The sequence below is a fragment of the Pipistrellus hanaki genome (genome assembly GCF_964339955.1).
Source record: "Pipistrellus hanaki genome assembly, chromosome: 1".
In the NCBI taxonomy this organism is placed as follows: domain Eukaryota; kingdom Metazoa; phylum Chordata; class Mammalia; order Chiroptera; family Vespertilionidae; genus Pipistrellus; species Pipistrellus hanaki.
Window position 1 is genome coordinate 171,793,024 of NC_140503.1, and position 27,481 is coordinate 171,820,504.

Sequence of the window (27,481 nt, forward strand, 5' to 3'; positions counted from 1 at the left end):
TTCAAAGGAGCGGAAAGAGCAGCTGCGTGCCTCCAAATTCACAAAAGGCAAAAACTGGGTGAGCAAAGGCTCTTTTTCAAACCCCAGGGGACCCTTACTGTTTGGTCACTCACAGCAACTGAGTTTTACATTTTGCCTTCACTTGGGCCATGTGGTTATTATTTATGGGGCAGCACCTATACAGCTCATGTTTTACTAATGTAAAATTAATTAGCAAATGTTCAGAAAGCACTTTGAAGATGAAAAGTTGTGTGACTGCTAAGTATAATCATTATACCACTATCGTAAAACACATAAAAATCACAGGATCTCGTAAGCTAAATAGATGGAGAATGACTGTGCTGCGCAGCACTCGGGGAGAAGATGGCAAAGGAGCAGCCTCGGCAGAGGACGCAAGCATGGCTGCCCCTGCGGAGAAGGTGAGCTTACCTGGGGCGGCGGTGGGCGCAGGCTGGCCTGCCTTTGCTCCTGGGCCTTCTTTCTGAAGGGACCCAATTGAAGGAGCTTCCTTGGCATTTTGAAGATCTTTAAAAACAAGGTTCCTCTCTCGACTTTTTATGGAAATAAGAGCAACGTAAATCACAAAGGAAAAACAAGAATGGATAAGGTTGGAAAACTGCAGTCATTCAAATCAGTCTGCTTGTGAATGATTGTGAAAAGTCTTGCCATCACGAGTAAGCCATTCCTGAAAAGTATATATGTGTGTGTATATGTGTGTATGTGTATGTGTGTGTGTGTGTGTGTGTGTGTGTGTGTGTGTGTGTGTATATATATACACACACACACACACGGAATTGTTTAAGTAAAATTGGGGGATTTTACTTTTAAAAAGATAATTTCACTTAGAAAATGTAAAGAATACAGGATAGTTACATCTTTCTATTTCTAATCCTGTATGTTGCTATAGAGGCAATATCTGTGTTCATAATATGCTATTTTACCCATAGGAAGTGGAAGACAAGGTTTAGGTCTTAGTTTTTAATTACTGAAACATTGCAATGCTTCACTGATATATAGTGTTAGCGGTATGATTTAACATTGTAGTTGGAAAGAAGAGAGGATTTTATTCCTTCCCATTAACAGGGCCATATGCCCAGATAGTTATTGGCCTGAGGGTCAAAGAAATGTGTTGATGGTTACATAGCACATAAAGAAGTACAAATAATTTTTGTGATGATTCTTAATGTAATCAATATTGCAAATATAAATATTCACATACTCATTAGTCTTTCCTAGATTCCAGCAAAATGCATGCCTTGATAAACCCTTTGAGCCTAACCCATATTTTTAATAAAATCTTTAGACGACTTTTCTGATTTTTATATCTTGCCAACAACTAGCCTCTAGGTAAAGAATATAATATTGAGCAGAATGTAATTTCCCAGTAAACAGGTTTAATAATCAGTCATTTTATACATTAATATTTAGCTTAAGCAGGTATTATCTTTTCCATCAATTTTAGTTAATTCTTTTATTTAATTAACAAAAGAGCCAGAAAAAATATTTAATATTGGTTTTCAAGTAATATGTTTTATGCCCTTCATGCTCACTTGTTATGCTCCATAAACAATATATCAGAAATCAGACCCTCATTTCATCCTTTGAAGGAATTAATAATTTTAAGTACAACTCACCACTGTTTCTGAAATCCTTATATCTTTGATATACTCTTGTCATTATTATATATGATGACTTCAGATATATTTGGCGAAAAAAATATAACACTGTGGAAAATTAAAACTAGTAGCTGAAATTAAAACAAGTTTTTCTATTCTTCAAATTAACTCCATCCCAAGACCCAATTTCAGTTGAATAATATTTCTTCACCAACATTCCACATCATAACACTTTAAGAAAAGTAGGATTTATATCTGACATTGTGTGTAGAGAACATTTTAAAGAAAATAATCTAAATGGTGACAAAGTTGAATTTTTCTTTTGAATTGCAAATACACACACACACACACACACACACACACACACGAAAACTGCAGACTCATAAACCCTTTGCAAATAAGAAGAATATCTATATTTTAGAAAACTCAGGTGACAATGACAGAAATACTTAGTTCACCTGCCTTAAAATTAATTTTTACTTATTATCATAATTTTATATTTATGAATTAAGATGTAAGTTTCTGTGGTGATCTTTGATTTAGTCTGTAAGCTAAGTGAGAGTTGCAAGATAGAGTGGCCGATATGATTTAATTTTCCTTCTGAAGATCAGGAACTCTCACCCAAAACTTAAACATACTAATAATAATAACTATCCCCACTTAAAATCCCTATCATATCTTCCCTAGATTTTAAATGGCTTAAACAGAAAATATTTACTGTTTTTACTCTAAACAATTACTCTTCTTTAAAATTAGGAAAACAGAATTGTGATCTGCAAAGTTCCTTCCACTTCCAAGAAGCTATGCATATCCCATTCTAGGAACTATACTTTGGAGGGAGATTTGAAATTAGTAAACAAATTCTTTTTTCATTGTTATTCTTATTTTATTATAAATATATATATATATATATATATATAATTAAATTATTATCTGTGTACATATTTTAATATTTGAAACGCTATTTTACATTCAGTAAGTGAGTTGATCAACTTGGGGAAAAGTGATTTCCTCTAAATTTTTACAGAGTGAAATGTATTTTAGGTTATTTAAAATTTTATTTTATTATAGATCCAAAAAGTTCATGGGCATTGTATTTCTATAGAACTATTGATATTTATTTATGTACAGAGCACGTACAAACACAATTTAAACAAAATATATTTAAATTGTCAAAGTTTTCTAAAGTAAAGTGAAATTTCTAAAAAGATTTGGAGTTGGAAATTTCACCTGAATTGGAATCTAGTTAATATTATCTGTTCATGAAATAACACCTATTTGAGGAATATTGGTTAACTAACTGAAAAATAAATTTCCTAAAATATATTAAATTGTTTGCAAACAAAAATAAAATTAATATAGGTGTTTCAAATTGATCAATATTTAGTACTATCATTATAATGTATGTTGATTATGTTTCTATATATACATTAACATAACAATATATAAATCTGTTTCTCCCTCTCCAAAAGTCAGTAAATTTAAAAAAAAAAAAAAAACAGGGCTGACTTGAGCCCTAAAATATTAAGAAACAATGGGAAAAGTCCAGTCATGCAGCATTATTCAAAGAAAAGCAGGATTGACTATATTAATATCAGAAAAAGAACTAGACTTCAGTGCAAAGAAAATTACCAGATAAAGAGGGAGATTGTATAATGATCAAAAAGTCAATTCATCAAGAAGCTATAGCAACTTTAGAAATAAAAATCAAAAGAATTGAAAAAGATTTAAAAATTCAAAATTACATTTGTAGACTTTAATGACCTCTTCAATAAGTGTTAAACAACTACAGAGAAAAACAACAGATATAGAATACCTCGATAACACCATCAAACACAATATCTAATCAATATGTATAGAAAGCCTCCCCCAACAACAGCAGAACACATTCATTTTTAAGGATCCATGGAACATAGCCATGCTAGGTCATATGCAGTGCCAAAAAAAAAAAAAAAAAAAAAAAACCTCAGCAAATTTAAAATAATTCAAATCATATATAGTACATTTTTCACTTGCAATAGAATCAAACTAGAAGTCAAATTTTAAAATGTTAACAGGAATACCTCAAAACACTTGGAACCTACTAATAAACACATTTCTAAATAATCTATAGGTCAAAGAGGAATACTAATGCAAATACTAACAATACATTAAACCACATAAAAATGAAAATAAAACATTAAATTTCTTGAGACACATCTAAAACAGTGCTGAGATGGAAAGGACAGCATTAAAAAAGATGCATTAGAAAAGAGGAAAAGTGTCAAATAAATAATCTAAGTTCCCACTGCAAAAACCTAGAAAAAGAAGAGAAAAATAAACCCAAGCAAGCAGAAGAAAAGAAATAATGAAGACTAGAAATTAATGAAATGAAAACAGAGAAACACTAGAGAAAAAAAAAAACACAATAAAACACAGCAATGTTCTCAGGAAGAAATCAATGAAATTGGCAACTCTTTAGGAAAACTAACAAACTAAATAGATAAAAAATTACCAATATCAGAAATTGAGCAGAGTCCTTCTGTAGATACCCATAGACATCAAAAGGATAAAAAGGGAAAACTACCACCCTAACAGGTTTGGCTCAGTGGATAGAGTGTCGGCCTGCAGACTGAAGAGTTCCACGTTTGATCTTGGTCAAAGGCATGCACCTTGGTTGCGGGCACATCCCCAGTAGGTGGTGTGCAGGAGGCAGCTGATCGATGTTTCTCTCTCATCGATGTTTCTAACTTTCTATCCCTCTCCCTTCCTCTCTTTAAAATATCAAATATATTTATATGGAATACTACCAACTCTATATACATATATTTGATAACTTAGACAAAATGGACCAATTCCTTGAAAAAATTACACAAATTCCTATCAACACTATACTCAAAATATTGCCAAACTTCAGCCTCTTTTAAGTTCCTCTTCCTTTCCCACCCTGGTTTCAAGTCTATTGAATCCATAGTTATTTTAAAATAATATACTTTTATACTTAACAGCAAATTCATAGTTATTTCTGATACTTTTATATCTTACTCGTATTAACACTTGCTTTCCTATTCTTTTTGCTCAGAAGAACAGATTCAAGCACAAAAGTGAAACTCACAAGGTGTGGAAAGATTGTCCTGGGTATCATAATAATCGTGATTGCTGTAGTCATCCTCGGACTCATTGTTCATTTCGCCACTTGTGGTAAGTACTCATGATATCTGGCTTTCCAGCCACATGAATTTAATTTCCCATTATTGGAAAGTTAGGAACTTTGAGAATAGGAGAAAGAAAGGCATCACACAAGACTGTTTGACATAGATAATTTCTTATGGTTAATAACATTTACTGCAATCTTTGTTCCGAATCGACCTTTAGCTTAGGACATTCTGAATCCAGAGCTGTGGTATGATCTTTTTTTTAATACCTGCTGAAGATTTAGGTGCTTGGAGCACATTAATAAATAAATTAATCAATTAATTAATTCATTGTTGAACTAATAATTTTTGAAGAGATAATCAATGAGTTAAATAAATATAAAAGCCTATAACCTAGATTTGTAAGCTAGATTTCTTATTCCAAAACCTGTAAATATTCTCTACATACAATGATTTATTCTCATAAAATTCTCTTTTAAAAAAGTATTTTCCATTTATGAGGGATGAAAAAAAGAAACAGTACAAAATTTTCTATATATTTTTTATAAAATTGGAAAAAAGTATGAGATCCTCAGATTTTATATTTCTTTAAAATATTTATTTGTGCCAACTCCTCTGTGTCTGTGCTTATTACTTTCTTTCATCCACTCTTTCCTAACCTTTTCAAGAATGAGGACTGCATTATAAAAAAAAAAAAAATTCCTACATTCCCACAAGAAATTATCACATTTATTGATTGGTATATACTGAACCATTCTTGCATCCTAGGGATAAATCCCACTTGATCAATGTGTATAATCCTTTTAATACATTGTTCAATTCAGCTAGCTAATATTTTGCTGAGGATTTTTGCACTTATACTCATCAGAGATATTTGTAATTTTCTTATGTTCTTATTCAGCTTTGGTATTAGGGTAATGCTAGCCTCATAAAATAAGTATAGAAGTATCCCCTCCTTTTCTCTTTTTAGCCAATTTTGAGAAAGATTGATTTTAAATCTTCTTTATATTTTGGTAGAATTCACCTGTGAAACCATGTGGTCCCAGGCTTTTCTGTATTGGGAGGTTTTTAATTACTGTTTCAATCTCCGTACTCATTATTTGTCTGTTCAGATTTTCTATATGTTGATGATTCAGTATTGGAAGGGAGAATCTTTCTCAGAGTTTATCTATCTTTTTCTTTTGTTACTGTTTTTTAGCTTAAAGTGTATTTTGTCTAAGTATAGCTAACCCAGCCTAGGTTTATTGTTTTTGTCCTTTCTAACCATTTACTTAAGAAGAACAAAGCCTCTGTCTAATTAGCTTCACTGACATAAAAGATCTTCTCAGTGTAACAACATGTTTTTGCTTCTTCACTTTTTCTTCTTTCTCCTTTCTTTCTCTCTCTCTCTCTCTCTCTCTCTCTCTCTCTCTCTCTCTCTCTCTCTCTCTCTCTCTCTCTCTCTCCTCTCTTCTCTCTTCTCTCTTCTCTCTTCTCTCTCCCATCACCTAGTCTATTAAGTAGTGGGGCACAATGGGACCTGAGCATAGTTACAAAAAAGTTTGCATTTCTATCATATTTGATGTACTAAAATAGTATAGTCCAAATACAAAAAATCCTGCGAAAAAAGAATTAAGGCAGATGTATCACATTCCCTGGCTTCAAATTATAACACAAAGCAATGATAATCAAAACAGCATGATATTCACAGACACACAGCACAATGGAACAGAACTGAGAGCCCAGAAATAAATCCACATGTATATGGGCAACTAATTTTTGACAAATAAGCCTAAAATATAAAATAGAGAAAGAAAGAGTCTTCTATAAATGGTGCTTGGAAAACCACATGCAAAAGAATGAAACTAGACAGCTGTTTGTCCCCATTTGCAAAAATAATTCAAAATGAATCAAATACCTAAATATAATATCAGAAACAATAAATTATATAGAAGAAAATATAGTCACTAAACTTATGAATCTTGGTTGTAGAGAACATTTTATGAATTTGACCCCAAAGACAAGGGAAGTAAAGATAAAAATAAATTAATGAGACTATATTAAACTAAAAAGCTTCGGCACAGAAAAAGAACCCCAACAACAAAACAAAAAGGCATCCAATTAAATGGGAGATGATATTTGCAAACAACAGTTCTGACAAGGGCTTAATATCCAAAATACATAAAGAACTCATAAAACTCAACACTAAACAAACAATCCAACTAAAAATTGGGCAGAGATATGAACAGGTACCTTTACCAAGAAGACATACAAACAGCCAACAGATATATGAAAATATGTTCAAATCAAAGCTACAATGAGGTACCACCTCACACTTATTAGAAAGACTGTTATCAACAAAACAAATAGTAACAAAGATTGGAGCGGTTGTGGAGAAAAAGAAACCCTCATTCACAGCTGGTGGGAATGTAAATTGGTTCAGCCACTATAGAAAACAGTGTGGAGGTTCCTTAAAAGATTAAGAATAGAGTTACCATATAACCCAGTAACCTCTCTTTGGAAAAAATTTATTTGGAAAATTTGGAAAAAATTTATTCGCCAGAACATATGCATCCCTATGTTTATTGCAGCATTATCCAAGGTAGCCAAGACATGGAAATAACCAGTGCCCTTCAATAGATGACTGGATAAAAATGTGGTACAAACTGGATGGGGTAAAAGTAGGTTTTCAGTTGTATGTATGGAAAATAATACAATGATTAATAAATAGTAATACACCTATGTTTTACGTACTCATTACTGTAAACCTGCTTTAGCCCACACTCTATACACAATGGGATACTATTCAGCCATAAGATGAAATACTGCCATTTGCAACAAATTGTATAGACCTTGAGAATATCATGTCAAGAAAAACAAGTCAGAAAAAGTTAAAAATCATATAATTTTACTCATATGTAGGATATTTAGTTGAAAGTAACAAATGAACAAGTATGAAAAACAAACAAAACCTCATAGACACAGACAACAGTATGGTGGTTACCAGAGGAAAGGGGGATGTATAGTAGAGGATAAAAGGGTCAAATATATAGTGATGGTGAAGGAAGATTCTTTGACTTTGGGTAGTGGGTAATAATGCAATATGAATATTATATATCATAGAAATGTACACTTGAAACCTATATAATCTTATTAATCAATGTCACCCAGTAAATTTAATAAAAAGAAAATAATTATAGTTTTGCAATAAATTGTTTTATTTTATTTTTTAATATATTTTTATTGATTTCAGAGAGGAAGGGAGAGGAAGAGAGAGAGATAGAAACATCAACGATGAGAGAGAATCATTGATTGGCTGTCTCCTGCACGCCCCACATTGTTGAGGGTCAAGCCAGCAACCTGGGCATATATGCCTTGATCAGGAAATGAAACTAGTTCATAGGTTGATGCTTAACCACTGAGCCATGCCTGCCAGGTGCAATAAATTGTTTTATAATAAACTTTCTAAAAAAAAAACACACAAATAAATAAAATAGTAGAGCTGTCAGTCTGTCAGCTTTATGCTTTGCTTTACTTTTCTGAAAGTTGTAAGTTTGATTTATTTGTTCTTTTTACTTAATTTGCAGTAACTTACAAGTCATGCCTCATATTACTTTCCTCTTTATTCATTTTCATTTCTTAGGTACTTCACAAATGATTAAACCTGACACCACTGATTTTCCAAAATGTAATCTGTGATGATCACAAAAACTAAAAATTACCTACACTTTAATATATTTTCATTTCATAGTTATACATCTATCTTCAGATTGCTCAAACTTGAAAGTTGGCATAATGAAATTTTACATTAAAAATTCTGATAACATTCTTGAGTGAAATTATAATTTAATCAACATTCCTCTGTCCAAGTTATTTCAACAGTCACTAGGAATCAATTATTTAAATGTCAAGTTACCTGAAATGTTATCATAATATTATATTTCATATGATATTTCATAAGAACAAAAGCAGTTTATACAATAAACTGTGCTAAGTAAAACAGCCAATCATATAAAGACAAATACCATATGATTTCACTCATGTGGAATTTGATGAACAAACTACCAAGCAAAATAGAGACAGACTCATAGATAGGGAGTAGCCAGACAGCTCTGGATAGGGAGGGAGTTAGGAGGGGGTGGAGAGGAGGGATTGAGAATAAAAAGAAAGAGAGAACTCATGGACATGGGCAACAGTATGGTGATGGGGGAGGGAGGGTGGAAGAGGGCATAGAGAGGTCAAATGATGATGGAAAAAATAAAATAAAATAATTTTAAAAATAAATGTAGCTACACAATGATCAAAGTCAGACTATTTTTTCTTTTTTTCTCCTCAGGAAAAACATTTTTCTATTATCACATCAGCTTTAAAGTCAATAACATTGACTATGACAGAAAGTTTGAAAAACCATATTCACAAGAATATATAGACATAAATAAAAAGATTGTGTCTTTGGTAAGTTAAATGTTTTTCTGTGCATTGTCTTTTTATAGTAAATTCTTTGCTCCTAGATATACCAGAATCCTTGTAATCACCTTCCAACTTGGAATTTAAAAATTCATAAATTCACGCTGTTTCTTACCACTATTTTAGTTCTAGATTGGGACAGTCAGGTTTTTTTCAGAAAGTAAGTTTCTGTCTTGATTCAAAAGTTTTCCACAACCCATAAAAGAAGTGTATTTTGTTTCATAGAGATTCTTTTTCCCTACTTTTCAGATTTAATCTACATGGAAATAGTTTTAGTATGAGGTAGGGGGGCAATTTTATTTTATTTTAGGTATAGATAGCTAGTTGAGTTTGCACTACTTATTAAATAATCATAATCCAGTCTATCCCAATGATTTAAAATGCCATTCTTGTAAAATCGTCAATCCCCATATATTCCAGGATCTATTTTTGGATTCTGTATTGGGCTACAAATTAATTTATAGTATTTCTTTTCTATAACTTTATCTTGAACAGTATTTCATTTCTTAAAGTATGATGCTTCTAAATAATAGATAACTAGGTGTGTATTTTTTAATGCAACTTAATAGATTCTTTCATGACATGTTATCTATTCTCATTCATTATAACAAGTAATAACTGTTTTTATTTTTTAATATATATTTTATTGATTTCAGAGAGAGAGAGAAACAGAGAAACATCAATGATGAGAGAGAATAATGAATCAGCTGCCTCCTGCATACGCCCTACTAGGGATCAGGCTCCACCCCAGGCATGTGCCCTTGACAGAAATCAAACCAGAGACCATTCAGTCCACAAGCTGACACTCTATCCACTGAAACAAACCGGCTAAGGCAGGGGTTGGCAAACTCATTAATCAACAAAGCCAAATATCAAGAATACAATAGAAATTTCTTTTGAAAGCCAAATTTTTTCAACTTAAACTTCTTCTAATGCCACTTCTTCAAAATAGACTCACCCAGGCCGTGGTATTTTGTGGAAGAGCCATACTCAAGGGGCCAGAGAGCTGCATGTGGCTCGGGATCCACAGTTTGCCGATATCGGGGTTAAGGCAATAACTTTTTATTTCTCTAGTTTGCTTTGAGTAAATATTTTTAATTTTTTTATTATTGCTGATTTGAATTGCTTTTTATTCCATTTTTTTTCTCCTGAAAATGTCAATACTTCTATACTTAGTTAATAGTTAACTTATCCTTCCTGGAACTAGAAATTACATAAATATTTTTCCACTATTATTTTAAAAATTGTTAGTCCATCAAATGATTATTTTCCTTACTTAACCCTCAGCCCAAGAAAAGGGGGCTTTAACGCACTTTCACTTCTGTCTTCTCCTCCCCTTTCCATTCCCCACTCCTGATAAGATTTTTTATCACTTTTATTTTTTCTCCCTCTTCTGCCCTCCTTTTCTCTTCTTAATAACTAGGTTTTGCTGAAACAGTACTTCAAGTTCAAAACTATTATTAGGATGTTTCTTAAAGTATGTTGCCTCCACTTTAAGCATTGAAATTATATGTTCACTAGAGGCCCGGTGCACAAAATTTCTGCACTGGAGGGGGAGGGTCCCCTCAGCCCAGTCTACACCCTCTCCAATCCAGGACCCCTCAGGGGATGTCCATCCCTCACACAATCTTGGATTGCTGGCTCCTAACCACTCACCTGCCTGCCTGCCTGATTGCCCCTAACAGCCCTCTTCTGCCAGCCTGGTTGCCCCTAACTGCCCCCGCTGCCGGCCTGGTTGCCCCACACAGCCTGCTGTTCAGTATTTTGGTCATCCCTCACTAACTCCCCTGCAGGCCTAGTCACCCCATGCAGCCTTCTGCTCAGTCAAGTGGTAGTCCCTCACTAACCCCTCTGCTGGCCTAGTTACCCCATGCAGCTTGTTTGGTCATCTGTTCAGTTGTTTCAGTTGTGCTGGTCACTTAGGCAGATGGATAGATAGATAGATAGATAGATAGATAGATAGATAGATAGATAGATAGATAGATATAGATAGATAGATTATATGTCATCTATCCCTCTTTTTTTCTCTTTTCATACTCCTATTATTTATAGCCACTTCTGGAATCATATTCTAAGTGGGAGTTTTGCACCCATTATTTTATTTTGATGAGCATATAATCTGTTTTATTTCCTTTCTCTGCTTGCTAGGCTCCTTTATTTGCATTACCATTTTTCCTGTTGGCTTATTGGGGCCACTGTTTTGTTATTAGAGGTGGTCCTACAAGTTGGGAAATGAGATATTTTTTAAATCTTATAAGCTGGAGGTTGAGCAGCAGGCATTCTCCATACCAAAGCCCCAGAAGAAAGTCTTCCAGCTCCCCATTTTCTGCCCACCATACTAGCTTAGTCTCTCTCAGTCTCAGGAGCAAGGAATCTTCAGCTATGCAGTTTCTTCTTGGAGACAGTGGGTCTATGAAAACCCACTCACATGGTCCAGTGTCAGCTTAATCCCTGGGCTTCCATATATCTCAGTTAGCCAATCTCTTCCCAAGGCCTGTTGTGATTCTATTTTTATGCAGGGTTCTCAGGTTATTCTCTAGGTTATTCCTGGCCCACGGAAAAGAAGGTTCCTCATCACCTCCCTACTCCCAGGACTTCCATTAAGCCCAAACCCACTCAATACCAGGAAAGGCTGGTATATTGAACTGGGAATAAAAGAGAAATATGACATAATTTAGCTATCATCTTGTCAAAATTCTTCCATTCACTATATTTTAGGAATTACATCCAAACCCCTTATCATGGCCAACAAAGTTCTCTATAATCTTGTCCCTACCTATGCAGACAACCTTAATTTATATATTCTCTCCCTTGCTCACTTTACTTGAGTCACAACTTTGCTTCTATCCCTCAGTTATACCAATCTCATTTCCCCCTGGAAGCTGCACTTCCCTCCATCTAGAATACTCTTCTCCCCTTGTTGGCAACTTTTCATCTTTCAAGTTTCACTCAAATGTCACCACTTCAGAGGCCTGACTTACTCATTCCAAAGACTACATTATTTACTTTACTTTATATTTTTATCACCTGATACTATCTCAGATTATCATATTTACATATTTATTCCTTGGTCTGTTTGTTATCTAAGAAACAATGGATCTATCCCATTAGTTCATAGTTTTATTTCAACATATATTTATTGAATACATGAACACATTCCAATTGTTTTGGAGCAAGAGGAAAATGCAAATTAAATCCCTGGATTCCAATATTGAGTCAGTTTTGAAGGCCATTCTTTGCAAAAGTAAAAGTCATGGGCAGTGCAATTTGTTGTCTGGTGCTCTGTAAAGATCCTACAGTGGAAATCATCCATCAGGTTCAGATCAGTAGCACCTGAGAAAATGATTCTTACAATTTCTCTGAGAGAATTCTATATATCCCACTTTGAACCCATCAGTAGCATGTTATTCAAACAGTAGGCAAAAATAGTTTGCAATACAGTAATGAACAAAGACTGCCATTGTAAAAAAAAAGAAACATCTCCTTCTAGGGACATTTCTGTCAAGTTTTATGACATTGATACTCAATAAAAGACTGAACATCTAAATATGGAAGATAAAATCTATTAATTGGTCTTTTGAATTCACCTCTCCAAAATGAATATTCTGGTGTATCATGCTATTGTTAGGAACAAATATTTTTATCCAACTGTGCCACATAATTTTTTTTATTTAAAGACATTTGTGAATGAACTGAGCCAATATGAAGATAATTTTAAAAAAGATGTATATTTAGCACATTGAATCTTATTCCTAAATGAGTCATGATCTGGGGAAATTTTAAAAATATGTATTTGATAATATTAAAGAAATAGTTAATTCCTGAGATGTAGGTAATAGTAAAATGAAACTAGTTTGACCATCCTATATAATAAAAGCCCAGTGACCAAATGGTGGAATGACCAGTAGACCAGTCACTATGATGCACACTAACCACCAGGAGGCAGAAGCTCAATGCAGGAGCTGCCCCTGGTGGTCAGTGCACTCCCAAAGTGGGAGTGCCACTTGGAGACTGGGATGAGCTGCACTCCCACAGTGGGCAATCCCTGCAGGCCACACCTCCCATCAATGCATGAATCCTGTGCACCAGGCCTCTAGTTTATTAATAACTGATAAAGCTGAATGATGGGTACATGGGTTTTTCATACTACTCTATCTGCTTTCATGTATATTTGAAGTTCTCCACTATAAAAACTTAAAATAAAAAATAATCATTATGGATTTTACTTTTTAACAGATAAATGAAACATTTCATGGATCAAAACTGAGAAGACAGTATGTCAAATCCCATGTTGTCCAAGTAAGGTATATAAAATAGCCTGAGAGGCACCAAGAAAAAAATTTCTGTCCTTCTCTTTCTTATCTCATACTCAACAGAATATCTTTGCATGGTATGCAATTAAAGGGTTGAAACAAATGTGAATTTGGGGCTTCAAAACAACTAGCATCTTCAAATGTGGAAAATAAAAAATATTCAAGGTCTGTTGAGAAATTATTAAACCAGAATCAAGAATTCCAGATTATTGTGTATATGAAGTAAATATTAAATGGGTGTGGTTTTTTTTAACTCTAAGGCACAAAATAAGAAAAGTAAATTTAATATCAGGAGACGATTTCAAGCTAAGGAGAGAATGGGTAAGATAAGAGAGCCATGTACAGAATGTCTTACCGAGGAATGGCAAACTAGTAGTTAATGGGGTGAATCCTAAATATAAAAGTTAGAAAATTTCGCATAAAAAAAGAATTTTTAGAACTTTGAAAAATCAAAATAACAACACAGCCCACATTCCCACATGGTAATAGTACACCAAAACTGAGGCTGCACAGTTTGCCATGATATATGCACATGTATTTATACCCAACAAGCTTCATTCTTTTACCTTACCCTCCTGCCTCTCTAAAAATCCAAGTATGCAGAAGTTTTCTAGCAGTGAAGATATTTTATCCAAACGTTGGGAAGGAACAGATAACCTGCAAGAGATAGCAAAAAAATAACTACAAACCAAAATAGAAACGTTGATATGCTTTGGAATCTACCTCTCCTTAAAACTAGCATAATTAACCAGTACCCTCCCACACCCCATGAGAACTTTTTTATATATTAAGCTGATAATAACCCTGTATGGTTTTATGTATCAGTTTTCCATTCTACGATGAGGTAACTGAAGTAAAGGAAGGGTCAGTAACTTGCCAAGGTCACGTATTTAATAAATGCTAGAGCTGTAGGTTGAACCCAAGCAAGTATATCTAGATTATTGCATCAACTTCTCTAATCTTAGCTTTCACTCTTGCTCCACTATAATCCATTCCACACACTGCAGTCAAAATGAATTGGAAGAGCCTATAATCCCCTACTTAATATCATCTGATCATTTCCTATGATTTCCAAACTCCTAATATAGTCCACATGACCCTACCTGACCTGGCCCTGCCTCTCTCTGACCTCATCTCATAACTTTTTACTTCACCCATAACTTTATATTCACACTACTGACCTGCTATTATTCTTCCAATAAACATGCAGAATTGCATCATTGGCTTTGTCCAAAGAAAACTGAACTCATGTCTTCGTGACAGGAGGTGGTTTTACAACTTGGAATAGGTGCTCACCAAGGTTATGTGTTCACCTTCCCACTGAAACTGAGAGATAGAGAGGCTACCATCTTTGATGGTTACTAGACCTAAGCAACCTGAGATGGCTTTTAGGTCCTTGAGAAATACATTTCTGGGTTAAACTGCAAGAGCCTTTTGAAAAATTTACTTATACTCAAAGAGCAGAGAAAGAATTTACATTTACAAGTTTTCTAGAGTAAGTGATCTAAAAACAGGGTTACTGGGGGCCTAGAGTCAAAAAGAAGTCAGACATTTAATAAAACTGAAGGGAATGTTAAGGCTATTTTGGTCAAGGTTTTACAGTTGATGTTCCTTCTTTCTGGAACATTCCTCCTTCAGACCTTAGCATGACTCACTCCTTGTTACGAGGCTCTTACTTCAAAGAGGCTTTATACAATGTTCCCACATCGACCCTTCAAGTCATTGCTCTATTTTCTTCATAGAATTTACCGTAAAGATTATTTATTTCTTTTTTTTGTTTTTTAGTTTGTTTATCTGTCTCTCTTACTAGCATGAGAGCAGGGATCTTATGGTCTTATATGAGCTGATATAGCTCTGGTACCTAGAACTATGTGTGATATATTGCCTGAACTAAATTAATAAATGTCTGTTAAATGAATGAATGAGTAAATGACTAGAAAGTTCAGGAATGTAAAAGAAAATAAGCATTTGTCATATAAAATTAAAGAGTATTTTATGAATCAAGAAAAGGTATAATTAAAATAAATTTTATTTCATTTTTCATCAGAAAAGAGGATCATTTTACCCTAATTATGTCAGATTAATAATCCATATGTCTAAATTTAGGTTAATTTTAAATTGTTATTTGACACAGAATGAAGAGTCAAAGTGACATCTATGAATGACAAAAATCTTTAAAATAAAGTAATACAATATGTCCTTGTCTATTGCACAAGAAATAAAGGGTTTGTCTCTATAAAACAGACTAGAAAAAAACTAGCATTGCACCTGCATAAAAGAATACTTAATAAATTGGCAAGTAATAACTAATGCTTAATACCATATAAAGGAAATAAAAATAATTCACATATAGCACTCAAAGTAAAAGCATATGTATACATACTTTAAAACCTAAATAAGGAGTGATATAAAAATAAGCTAATCCTTTAATTTAGAATTATCTTAGAAAAAATGTTAAAATAATAAGTTTTATAACCATTTTAATCATGGACACTGGACATGGTTTCTGTTTTTGTTCATGAGTGTTATGAAGGTTTGTAAGTGGATGTTTTCAGGATATCTTTTTAAAATATATTTTTATTGATTTCAGAGAGGAAGGGAGAGGGAAAAAGAGATAGAGACATCAATGATGAGCAAGAATCATTGATCATTGATCAGCTGCCTCCTGCATGCCCCCTACTGGGGATCAAGTCAACAACCTGGGCATATGCCCTTGACCAGAATCAAAGTTGGGATCCCTCAGTCCTCAGGCCAGCTCTCTACCTTTTGAGCTAAACCGGCTAAGGCCAGGATCTTTCTTGATTCTCATAAACCTTTGGGATGATTATAGATTTTCAAATGTACATATTCAGAGAAATACCTAGAGAGGTGAGGAGACACAGAAACAGAGAACAGAGTGTAAGACACATTCTCTTGAGTCACTAATAGTTACTCCTTTTTAAATTTCTGGTTTATTTTTACTTTATTTTATGTATTTGCATTTTTAAGTCAGAATTACAAATTTAATAAATCTAGTCTAAATTTTTTGCTCGGTCATGATTTCCAACAGGTGAGGATTGGCCCATCCTGGAAAATTAATGATTCTCTCACTTAAAAAAGAAAAAAAAAAAAAAGATAATTAATGATTCTCTCATCTTACCTGTTACATTCACTTTTCACTTTGTTACTAGCTATTGGTCCTTTATACAGAGTCCATACTGGATTTACAATACATAGGTGCATTTATATTAATAAGTAATCCTATATACTAAAAAGCTAATATGCAAATCAATTGAACGGTGAAACAACTGGTAGCAATGCCGCAACACTAAGGATGTCTAACAGCTTAGGCCAGCTCCTCATGGGAACTGGGCCTAAGCTGTCAGTTGGTCATTCTTCAAGGGCTCCCAGACTACTAGAGGGCACAGGCCTGGCTGAGGGACCGCCCCCCTCCCCCTACTTTTTACACAATAAAATTTTCAAAATACCTTCATATACATTATCTTATATGGTGTTTACAATAACCCAGTAAATAATATTTCATCCCTCTTATCGATATGAGGAAATGTAAGTACAGTGAATGCCAACAGCTTGCTATAATCATTAAGGTGGAAAATGGTAAATCTAGAACACAAATTCAGTTCCCCTGAGTCTAAATCACATTGTCTTTACTGCTCACCATGTCCGGACAGTGCCACTTCCATGCCCTTGGGAGAAACTGAAATAGCTGCTAGGAGCTCTGCTTAACAAAGTGTGCGATGACTCTGCTGAAAATGATAAAGGCTCAGTAAAAAGCTGAATTTATTTGTCTGCTTCTGTTCTGCAGCAGAGCCAAAGGAAAAGTGGTAATACATTCTCTGCTGAAGTTTATATTCTGCTGTAAAAATAAGGCAGCGAAATTTCGGGATAGGATCGAAACCATTTTATATCAGAAGTTAAATGGTGAAACTGGATGTTTACATATAGATTCTTCTTCATTGAGATTTTCAGGTAAGCATTTTTCTGTATGATACAGAATGAATTTCACCTTTTAATTTGAATATGGTATTATGTTATACAAGTGAAAACACTTCTCTCTTTAAATATCATTTTATATACAATGATAATTACCTTTAATCACTGTTTTATTCGTGGTTCATTTTAATCAATTTATTGATATAATATCATCTTTCATTATTGGAATTAAAGCTTATTTGATTCTAGTTTTGTTTTGTTTTTTCAAAGTAATCAGGTTCCCAAGTAACATTTCTTTGCAACAAAAGGCAGCCTTTAATTTTAACTCAAACTATTATGACTTATTCTGTGGGTCATGATTTCTTCCTCCATTCTTTTGGATGTCACAGACTCCTAAATTCCAGAATTGAGTTTGAATTTCTTTAACATCAAACTTCTTTATAGGCCTGTAATGGACTTTGTCTCTCACTCTTCTGCACAATCTTATTCTTATTCTCAGTCACCTAACACTATTGTAAAAGGCAGCTTTTAAAAGGTAGGGACAAATGTCCCACCATTCTCTGGTCTTAGTAAAAGTATAGCTAACATTTGGCACAGCTAAGCTAGGCTATCAGTTCTCTGGTACAACAAATTTGACCAAGAACAGAAATTTATCCCTACCCCTAAAGGAAGGACTTAATGCTTGTGAAGGGGGGTGGGGGGGAAGGGAAGAATCTAGACCAAGGGTTCACTTACATGAAACATCAAAAGGCTTAAAATGCAAAACCTGAACATGCTTCTCCTGGATATGAAGCCACCATGTATCTGAAATATGACTCTCCACCAATTATTTGATACTTCCTTTTTTTTTTAAATATATTTTATTGATTTTACACAGAGAGGAATTGAGAGGGATAGAGAGTTAGAAACGTCGACGAGAGAAACATTGACCAGCTGCCTTTTGCACACCCCTCACTGGGGATGTGCCCACAACCAAGGTACATGCCCTTGACCGGAATCGAACCCGGGACCTTTCAGTCCGCAGGCCAACGCTCAATCCACTGAGCCAAAGAGGTTTCGGCGGTACTTTCTTTTATAACCTTTCTTATCATACAAGCTTATCCTATGTGTCGTGACCTCAAAAGAATACAGATAAATAAAATAGCTCTCCAATTTATAAAGAGGTTGACAACAAAGATATATTTTGGGAAACTCATTTGCTAAAATCATGAACTCACAAGTTAAGAAACAACATTATATTCCCAGTATTTTTCCAAACTGTAAGACCATTACCTAGGATACCAGGAAAACAGACTTTATGGATTTATGATTTTTCTCAGTAGTTTTACATATTACAATGCCATGCTACAGTTGTACAAAAAGCAGTGACTGTTAAGTGTAATATACTTAAGTATGGACTGCACTTTAGTATTGTCTTAGTCTCTACCTGTTGCTTAGAAACTCCATCTCCCTCCTTTCTCCCCTCTCATCAGAAGGTTTTTGTCAACATGTCTAAAGCCCTATGTTTTCAGTCCACTGGCCTCTACCACCTTCGTCACCACGTTTGGCCAACAATTCCAGTAAGAGTTATATTCCTCTGAAAGAGCTCTCAGAGAAGCCCATTATTTTCCTTCAGAGCATTTTCTCAGATTTTAATTATATATTCACAAGTGATCATTTGATTATAGACTATCTCTCCCATCAGATTATAATCTCCTTGAGAGAGAGGCCATGTCTATTTTTGCTCACCATTATATTTTCAGAGACTGGCACAGCAGCTTGCATATAGCAGTTAATAGCTGTTGGTGAAATAATGAATTCCATAATATCAAAATTGCAATTGAAAAATAAATGACAAAACTACTATGTTCCAAGTTACTAACAATCAGTGAGAGAGCAATGTTTTCTCCATTCATCCTAAACTCACTAGTTCAGGAGATTTTCAAATCATAAATCCAAAAGAATACTATCAATTATTTTTCTAGGTTTATGCTAACTAGAAAAATAGTTAGCATAAACTATTTTTAGCATAAACCTGCCCATGAAAGAAGTGTTTCCTGAAAAATCTCTCAAAAAGAGAATTTCTCAACCTAATATCATTGATGCCAACGGGAAAACTTTTCATGCATTTCCAAACTCCCAATTTATATTCACATATGCTTAAAACATATCACATTTCTTTAAGACAGAGATGATAATGTCAATAATTAAAATTAGCATATTTTTATTTTATAATGTGACTGTTTTACATGATCTTGTTATTTTGTAGCTTAAGAATCAAACCAAAACATACACGTGTTTGTTTATGTAATTCAAACTTTAATCCAAAAATAAATAAAGGAAGAAAATGACAAGTTAAATAATTCAAGTGATAGCTCACCAAACAAGTTGACCTCACAGCATGATGCTCTTGACTATCATTAACTCTCAAGCCAAAAGCTAAGAAGAAAAAGTAACACTAAACCAGATGTACCAAATGCACAACTACCAAGATGACTACCTGATGGCTCTCTTCAGGGAGCTCTGGAAGGAAAAATCCAAGTAATTCCTTATAAAGTAAAGAAATATCTCACCAGCTAAAGTGAGGGTTTTAAATCAAATGCCTTATAAAGTTGAATGTTCATAACTTTAACGGGCATATTTAAGGGTAAGCCTGTAATTTGCTTTAAATAATAATCATTTCCTTAAGAATGCCTGCATATACTGGTACACTTAACCATCTATTGAATAGGATGAAAAATATTTTAAAAACTTATGCTAAATCATAATTAGCTAAAGTAAAAACTCAAATTATGTTGAAGTAATAGAAAGAATAATAACATAGAACTTCATACAGATGACTGTCCTGACCCACTATTAACAGTTTTACAGGAAGAATAAAGCTCTGGCCTAGCATTCATTTGTGAGCCGCTGGCCAACACTGACAAATGGATGATTAGAAGAACTCACCTTTTTCATGTGGCTTGATCCTGAGACAATGCATGGCTGCATTTGTACCATGATTTAACCAGTTGACTAACCAATTATTCTTTGATAAATCCCAGAGGACATTTCCTTAAAGCTTATTACTGCCCACAGTGGCCTTTCTTAACCAAGAACCAATCTTCAGTCCTTATCAGTCAGATTTATTAACAAAATGTTTTTAAAAATATTCTAAGTAGTATAATACCTTGACAAAAGACAATTGGTTGTAAATAACTCTTTCTAAATAAGCAAATTTTCTGAATAGTTTATATTTTATCTGTTTAATAAAATGTAAAAATTATCTTTAAATTATATTTTTACAAAAATCTTTCTCAAGCTTACCACCTACTTTTCTAGTATGAATATTAGTATGGACATCCATCAATATATAGTGGATATTCTAGTGCCCTCAGGGCATATAGGGAAATATTAGGTTATCTGTGCCTTTGCCAAATAACCCCAGTGTTCGGGGTCTTGAGCTCTAATATTTGTTCTTTATATTTTATCAATTTCTCATACTTCAATGTCAAGCAGAGTTCTCTTAGATACTCTTATTTCCTGATTCTTTAGTTCAGAGAAAATGTTGCCCAGTCTCCTTAGAAATGTAAACCACTATTACTGTTGGAAATTTAAAACATCTTTTAGTAAGCTTGGAATTTACTTAAAAATAGAGGCCTCGTGCGGAAATTTGTGCACAGAGGGAGGGTAACCTCAGCCCAGCCTGCAAACCAATGCAATCTGGAACCTCCTCGGGGGATGTCTGACTGCCAGGCCTAAACCGGCAGTCGGACATTCCTCTCACAATCCACGACTGCTGGCTCCTAACTACTGGCCTGCTTGCCTGCCTGATCACTCCTAATCACTCTCCTGCCTGCCTGATCGCCTCTAACCACTCTATATGCCTGTCTCATCACCCCTAACCACTCTCTCTGCCTGCCTGATGCCCCTAACTGCCTCTGCCTGCCTGTCTGATCACACCTAACAGCCTCTTCCTCAGCCCCTGATAATGCAGCTTTGTCCGAAAGGAAGTCCAAAAGCTCATTTAGAGAGTATTAAAGCATCATTTTAGATCTAATCTTCAACAGCAAATGAATTTTACTTATTTTTCTCCCAGTAAAAGTAATTTCCTGATTAATTTTGCCATCAAATGTTCCCATTCCCCTTTCACCCCTTTATGCTAAGTGACTTTTCTTGATGCTCTAATGTTTTCTGCCATAACACTTTTCACATAATATCAAATTGTCTACTTAGTTGTATATCTCTTCCACTACATTCCAGGTTCATTGAGGGCAGGGGCCTTGTCTATTCTTTGATTCCTGGTCCATGGAAGAAACCAATGCATATTGGTTGGGCTGTTTTTAAAACTGCTTTGTCTTATCCATTAACGGAATCTCATTTTTAGCAGGGGCAGTGTTATGAGGGTGGGGGGTGGAGAGAGTCACTTCCTTTGTACTCTATAAACAGAGTATCTTGGGTTACAGCATTGACTCCTTGATTCAGAGGTAAATCTGTAAGAGTTCCAGCCTTTGAGTGTGAGCCAAGGGATTTAAAAGGAAGGAAACACAGTGACTCAGACCAAAGGAGTGACAGTTAATGTCATTTCCCCATTCATTGTACATGTCTATCTTCCACCAACCCAAGTGATAGTTATCCTATTAGGTTCTGGGATAATACAACTACTAAAAGTAAATTACAAGTCAGAAACATTTCTTTCCTTTAGTAAGACATGCATCAATAAGGAAATCCTCAAAGAAAGAAGAAAAGTTCTGCAATCATAGAAGGGTTCTTAAACACCTTGGTCTTACATTATTCATAGAAGGGTTCCTAAATAATTTATTCTTAAATTATAGGAATTAACATTTTTTTTTTAGTCAAGTTAAATGATTTTATTTCCCAAAATCTTAATGTGGTTTGATATATTGTACCAACCACAAAAAGCTCAAAATTAAACTTTAAAGGTACCATGCTGAACAAAACTTAGCTGCTGGAAGGCAGTTATGAAGGATTAGATGGAAATATGCTACCTTCCTGGTTTAGTAGGTGTGATGCCTGTCTACTCATAGTCCACCTGACTGCTGAATTGCTCCTGACTTTTTGTTCAGACAGGTTGACTCTCTGGTAAAGGATTCTTTTGTCTCCCTGGTTTGTTGTGCAACCTAATGTAAGAGTGTGTAACCAGAATTGTCATATGGAAGTGGACACTCCCTCCTGGATTTATAGAAACCCAAGAGCATAATGAAATGAACCTTCATTGACACTTACAGTATTGAATTTATAGAGTAACTAGAGGTGTTGTTGGTTTTTTGTTTGTTTGTTTGTTTTTAATATATTTTATTGATTTTTTACAGAGAGGAAGAGAGAGGGATAGAGAGTTAGAAACATCAATAAGAGAGAATCATCAATCAGCTGCCTCTTGCATTACCTCCCCCCCGCCCTTACTGGGGATGTGCCCACAACCACAATACATGCCCTTGACTGGAATCTAACCTGGGACCTTTCAGTCCACAGTCTAATGCTCTATCCACTGAGCCAAACCGATTTAGGCAGGGGTGTTGTGTTTTTGTTTATAACTGATTTTAGAGAGGAAGAGAGAGGGGAGAGAGAGATAGAAACATCAATGATAAGAGAGAATTATTGATTGGCTGTCTCCTGCATGTCCCCCACTGGGAAGTGAGCCCAAAACTCAGGCATGTGCCCTGATTAGGAATAGAACCATGACATCCTGGTTCATAGGTTGACACTCAATCACTGAGCCACATCAGGCAGGCTAGAGATTCTTTTTGAAAGAGAAACACTTAAAGAGAAATGTCTAGTGGACTTATAGTTTTCAGAATCTGAAATTTGGACGTTGTCATGATTCAATTTTTCACCCTCTCCTTGCACATCTCCCTTATAAATCAAACAGGTTTACAATTTTGCAGGGTTGTGGAATTTTGTAGACAATTTTTCAGAATTTTCTGGAGTAAATCTCATCCTGTAATGTTCCCTAGATCCTAGAAATGATTAGACATTGTTAAAGTCTGCCTTATTACTAAAGTAAAAAAAAAAAAAAAATTGTTATCCAAAATGAATGGCAAATAAATAGCATATTTAATTAAATGTTCTGAATAATTGAAACATTACATAAAGAGTATTAATTTTAAAAATATCAAACTATATCAAAATTACTTATTTTAGAAAACTTGAGAAATTTTAGATAGAAAACTGAATACTAATGTTTTATTACTCTTTATGCTAACCTATAAATTTAGAAATTATATAATGAAGATTGAATAAATAATTGTTCCTACATAAAAACCCATTCCTCAGGGAAAAATAATTGATATTAATTGCTATTAAAATAATATGTTTATAAATGTTTCCATTTTCTTTTCCCTTGACTTTTAGAAATGGAAATGCCGACAGCAGAAAATCTTCTTCATACCTGTAAGTTCATCAACAAAGACTTTTTTTCTAGTGAATCTTAATTTCTGGGATGGCAAAAAGACCTCCACTGGAGAGTTAATGTGGTATTCACAAAGGCGTTATGGGAAGCCTGCTTTTAGAAACTTGTGAAGGTGACTGTAGTTGGCCTTAAATAACTGATATCATGGATTTAAAATGAGAAATACAGTACCACTCGCCACAATGGCAGAGGGGGTCTGGGGAAAATTAAGCACTTGAAATTTAAAACCAGCTACAAATCAGTTTTGAGACCCAGATCTGCTATTTACCATTGGATAAATTTATATAGGTTATTTAACCTTAAAGCCTTTAGTTCCAAGTTGTTGTGAAGAATGTAACATGAGTAAAGTAGATAAAGAATTAAAATACTCCTACATTTCCCAACTGCATATCTGTGTGAAACCAGATTTTCTTCATATAGTTTGACCAAAACAATATTATCACAGTAGACTGAAACAAGAAGCAGATATAGAAAATTCAGCCATCTTTTAAGACAGACTTGCAAAATGTAAAACAATGCTACTCTCTTTCCCTACATTATATTGTTTTGGAAATACACTTTTTAAAATAAAATTATCTAATTTATGCTTTTAAAAAGAGAGTACATGGCTCATAATAAGCACTTAATAGATGTCAGTGCTACATTTTCTATTCTGCCTGTGAAAACTTCAGGTTTAGGAACTCAGTATGCAATTTGGACCCTACCAGCCAAGTTTAGTGTGCTAAAAAGTATAGTGCCTTACCTGCAAGGAGCTTCCTAGCTGGCCAAGGCATTCTGCTTCCATTAGTCTAATAGCTGCCCTGATAAAAGTGATCTCTGATTGCTACAACCTGGCTGTCAGCAGAAGCACTGCTCTTATCTGGGGAGTGAGACTAATTGGGGTATCTGGATTAGAGGAATCTCTCTCCCGAGCCGGGTGACACTGACCCTGGTGGCTCTTATTATCCTTCAGTCACAGCATAATTATTTCTGAGCAACCTGGGCAAAATTAAACACAAAGCTGTATTGCTTTTCTCTCTGTCGTATTTTGGCTGAACAATCCTCAAGCAACTTAATAAGACATCTTAAATCACTTATTCCAATTAAAACTTTAGTTCTGATGCAACCAAAATCTATAACTAGGAATTTGTCAGGTTAGTAGAAGAGAGGTAGTCAAGACACAAATAAGAGCAGTGGTAAGGAAGAGATCTGCCGATTTATCTATTCCCCAGTTAGAACACTACACAGCCATCTAGATCAGTAATCTGAATTTGACTTGGCCTCTTTGAGATTTTGATTATACCTTAAGTAAAAGGGGAGAAAGAAGAGGTTAGCAAACAAAATTTAAAAAAATAAACTTTTGGAACATGACATCAAGTATTTAAAGTGCAGCAATAGGTGATGAAATAAATTTAGAAGGGTAGGGTGGCTGTAAGAACTTGACAAGTTCTCTGATGTTTCTGAAAGGATCAGCCAGAGATTCATTATATTCTAAAATCTTTATATAATGAATCTTTAGATTCATTATATTCTAAAATGTACCTTCTGACCTCTTTTAACACAACAAAAACAAGGTGCCCTGTAAGATCTCAGCAAGGTAATACTAAAGAGGTGGCAACTGAAAGCTTAACAAAGACCTCAGAATGGCAGTTTATGAATAATTATGCATTAGATTAAAATTCTGAGTAAGAGCAGACACAGGGAAGTTAGTCACCCAGGGGAGTTTCTCCTAGCTCACAGAGAAGCATCTTTGTGTTGTTGGTTTTTTTTATATTCCTCTCAAGGAAGTTGGATAAAAGCTGACTTCCTGTAGGAGTTGTCCAAACAGAAGGGAGGATAGGGAGGAGCCATTATACCTTTGGGTTCTGGATTGTTTGCTTTATCCTCTGTAGGGACCATGATTAAGGAGTAGAAAGAAAGAGGAAAAGGCAAGGGAGTTTCATTCAGTGAGTCAATGTGAGAGCTCTCCCATCAAAAACAGCCATCACAAAGGCTCCGTTTCAGCTGAGTGGTTTTTATGAAGAGGATGCCTTAACAAATGCAGTTTGGGTTGCATCAAAGAGAACAATCTGGAGTCGGAAGCAGTATACAAACTTGAAGACTTCAGAGGACTAGTGAAGGCCCTTTAAAAAGTCTACATGTCCCTCTCCATGCTTCTAATTCCTTTTCACCCTCAGGAAAAAAAAATATCTTATGACACATCTTGTCACGAATAATTAACAACTTCCCTGTAAAGCAAATGACTGTCTAAAATTCCCGATTAATTTAAATCTCATTCTTGATATAAACTCCTTTCTCTAACTCAGAGTTTATCAACTAATAGCACTATTACCATTATGGGCCAGATAATTGTTTGTTTCGGGGACAGTCCTGTATATTATAGAATTTTAGCAACATCCCTGGCCTCTACCCACTAGATACCAATACCCCTTCCTGTCCCCAATTATTACAACCAAAAATGTCTCCAGATATTGCCAAATTTCTCCTGGGGATGGAGGGTGGTGTGCAAAGTGGTTCTGATTAAGCGCCACCACTTTAATCTATGCCCACTGTGTTGATGATGGCAAGTTTTCGACATTCTGTAAATGCTTAAGGACATTACACGTTACAGAAAAGGGTCTTGCAGTCAAATATCATATTTATTCCAAGATGTTTCATGAATTAGTAGACTAGACAGACTTCATTTCTACAAACATTTGTTGAGCACCTTGTATGTTGTAGAGAGTTTATGGAGATACATTTTTTTAAAGATAAAGTTTCTGCCCTCTAAAAAATATTTATTGGTGAGACTGACAATATTTAAAAGATATTATATACACTGTTAAGGTATAAAGCTTGGTGTTTCATTTGGAGTAACATGAGATAGTCAAAAGAATCAGAGAAAGAGAGTCAGACAGGTAAAATATCAGTGAAGTCATTCTGTTACTGCAGATTTGCTTTAAAGGCTTAAGAATCTATGCTAAGGAAATGAGCCAATCGGAGAAAGACAAATACTATAGGATCTCAAATACCATAGTTTTATTTTGTTCATGTGGGATCTAATGAACAAAATAAAACTGACAAGCAAAATAGAAGCATAGATATGGATACATGGAACGCATCAACAGCTGTCAGAGGGATGGGAGAGGGGAGAGATGAAAGAAAGTGAAGTGATTAGCCAAATAACATATATGCATTACCCATATGCTCAGACAACAATGTGGTGATGACCAGAGGAAAGAGAAATTGGGGGATGGGTAAGGGTTAGCAAATGTGGAGGAATGGGGATATCTGTAAAAATGTCAACAATAAAGTTAAATAAATAAATTATTTTAAAAATGTTTAAAGAGTCTAGCATTTTCTCTGGATCTAAATTGACATGAAAGTGGTCTGATACAGAGAAACATATGACTTTGAGAATATCCTCATGTGTCCTTCCTTTTATCCAGATACTGTGTATTGTAACATGAGTATGAACTCATTTTTGCCTACTCTTTCTCTCATAAATATCTCATTCATATTCACATTCATTCACTCTTTATTATGAATGTTTCATAGCAATCATTACTCTAAACCAGCGTTTTTCAACCGCTGTTCCGTGGCACACTAGTGTGCCGCGAGATGTTGCCTGGTGTGCCGTAGGTGCAGACAAGACAAGAATTTTATAATTTTTCACTATTTTGTTTACTTAAT

General features: G+C 34.6%; 1 protein-coding gene across 1 annotated transcript in view; it reads left to right on the forward strand.

Annotated features, from left to right (window-relative positions):
- Nucleotides 1-363: 363 nt before the first annotated feature.
- The window catches only part of LOC311621292 (transmembrane protease serine 11C-like), a gene marked incomplete at both ends in the record, with an annotated part of 33,311 nt that continues 6,193 nt past the window's right edge, over nucleotides 364-27,481 (forward strand). Inside the window, 6 exons of the mRNA XM_084881216.1 lie at nucleotides 364-419; nucleotides 4,678-4,796; nucleotides 9,066-9,184; nucleotides 13,433-13,500; nucleotides 17,315-17,478; nucleotides 23,773-23,811. Coding sequence (XP_084737342.1) covers nucleotides 364-419; nucleotides 4,678-4,796; nucleotides 9,066-9,184; nucleotides 13,433-13,500; nucleotides 17,315-17,478; nucleotides 23,773-23,811 — 565 coding nt within the window. The remainder of the gene's footprint in view (nucleotides 420-4,677; nucleotides 4,797-9,065; nucleotides 9,185-13,432; nucleotides 13,501-17,314; nucleotides 17,479-23,772; nucleotides 23,812-27,481) is intronic.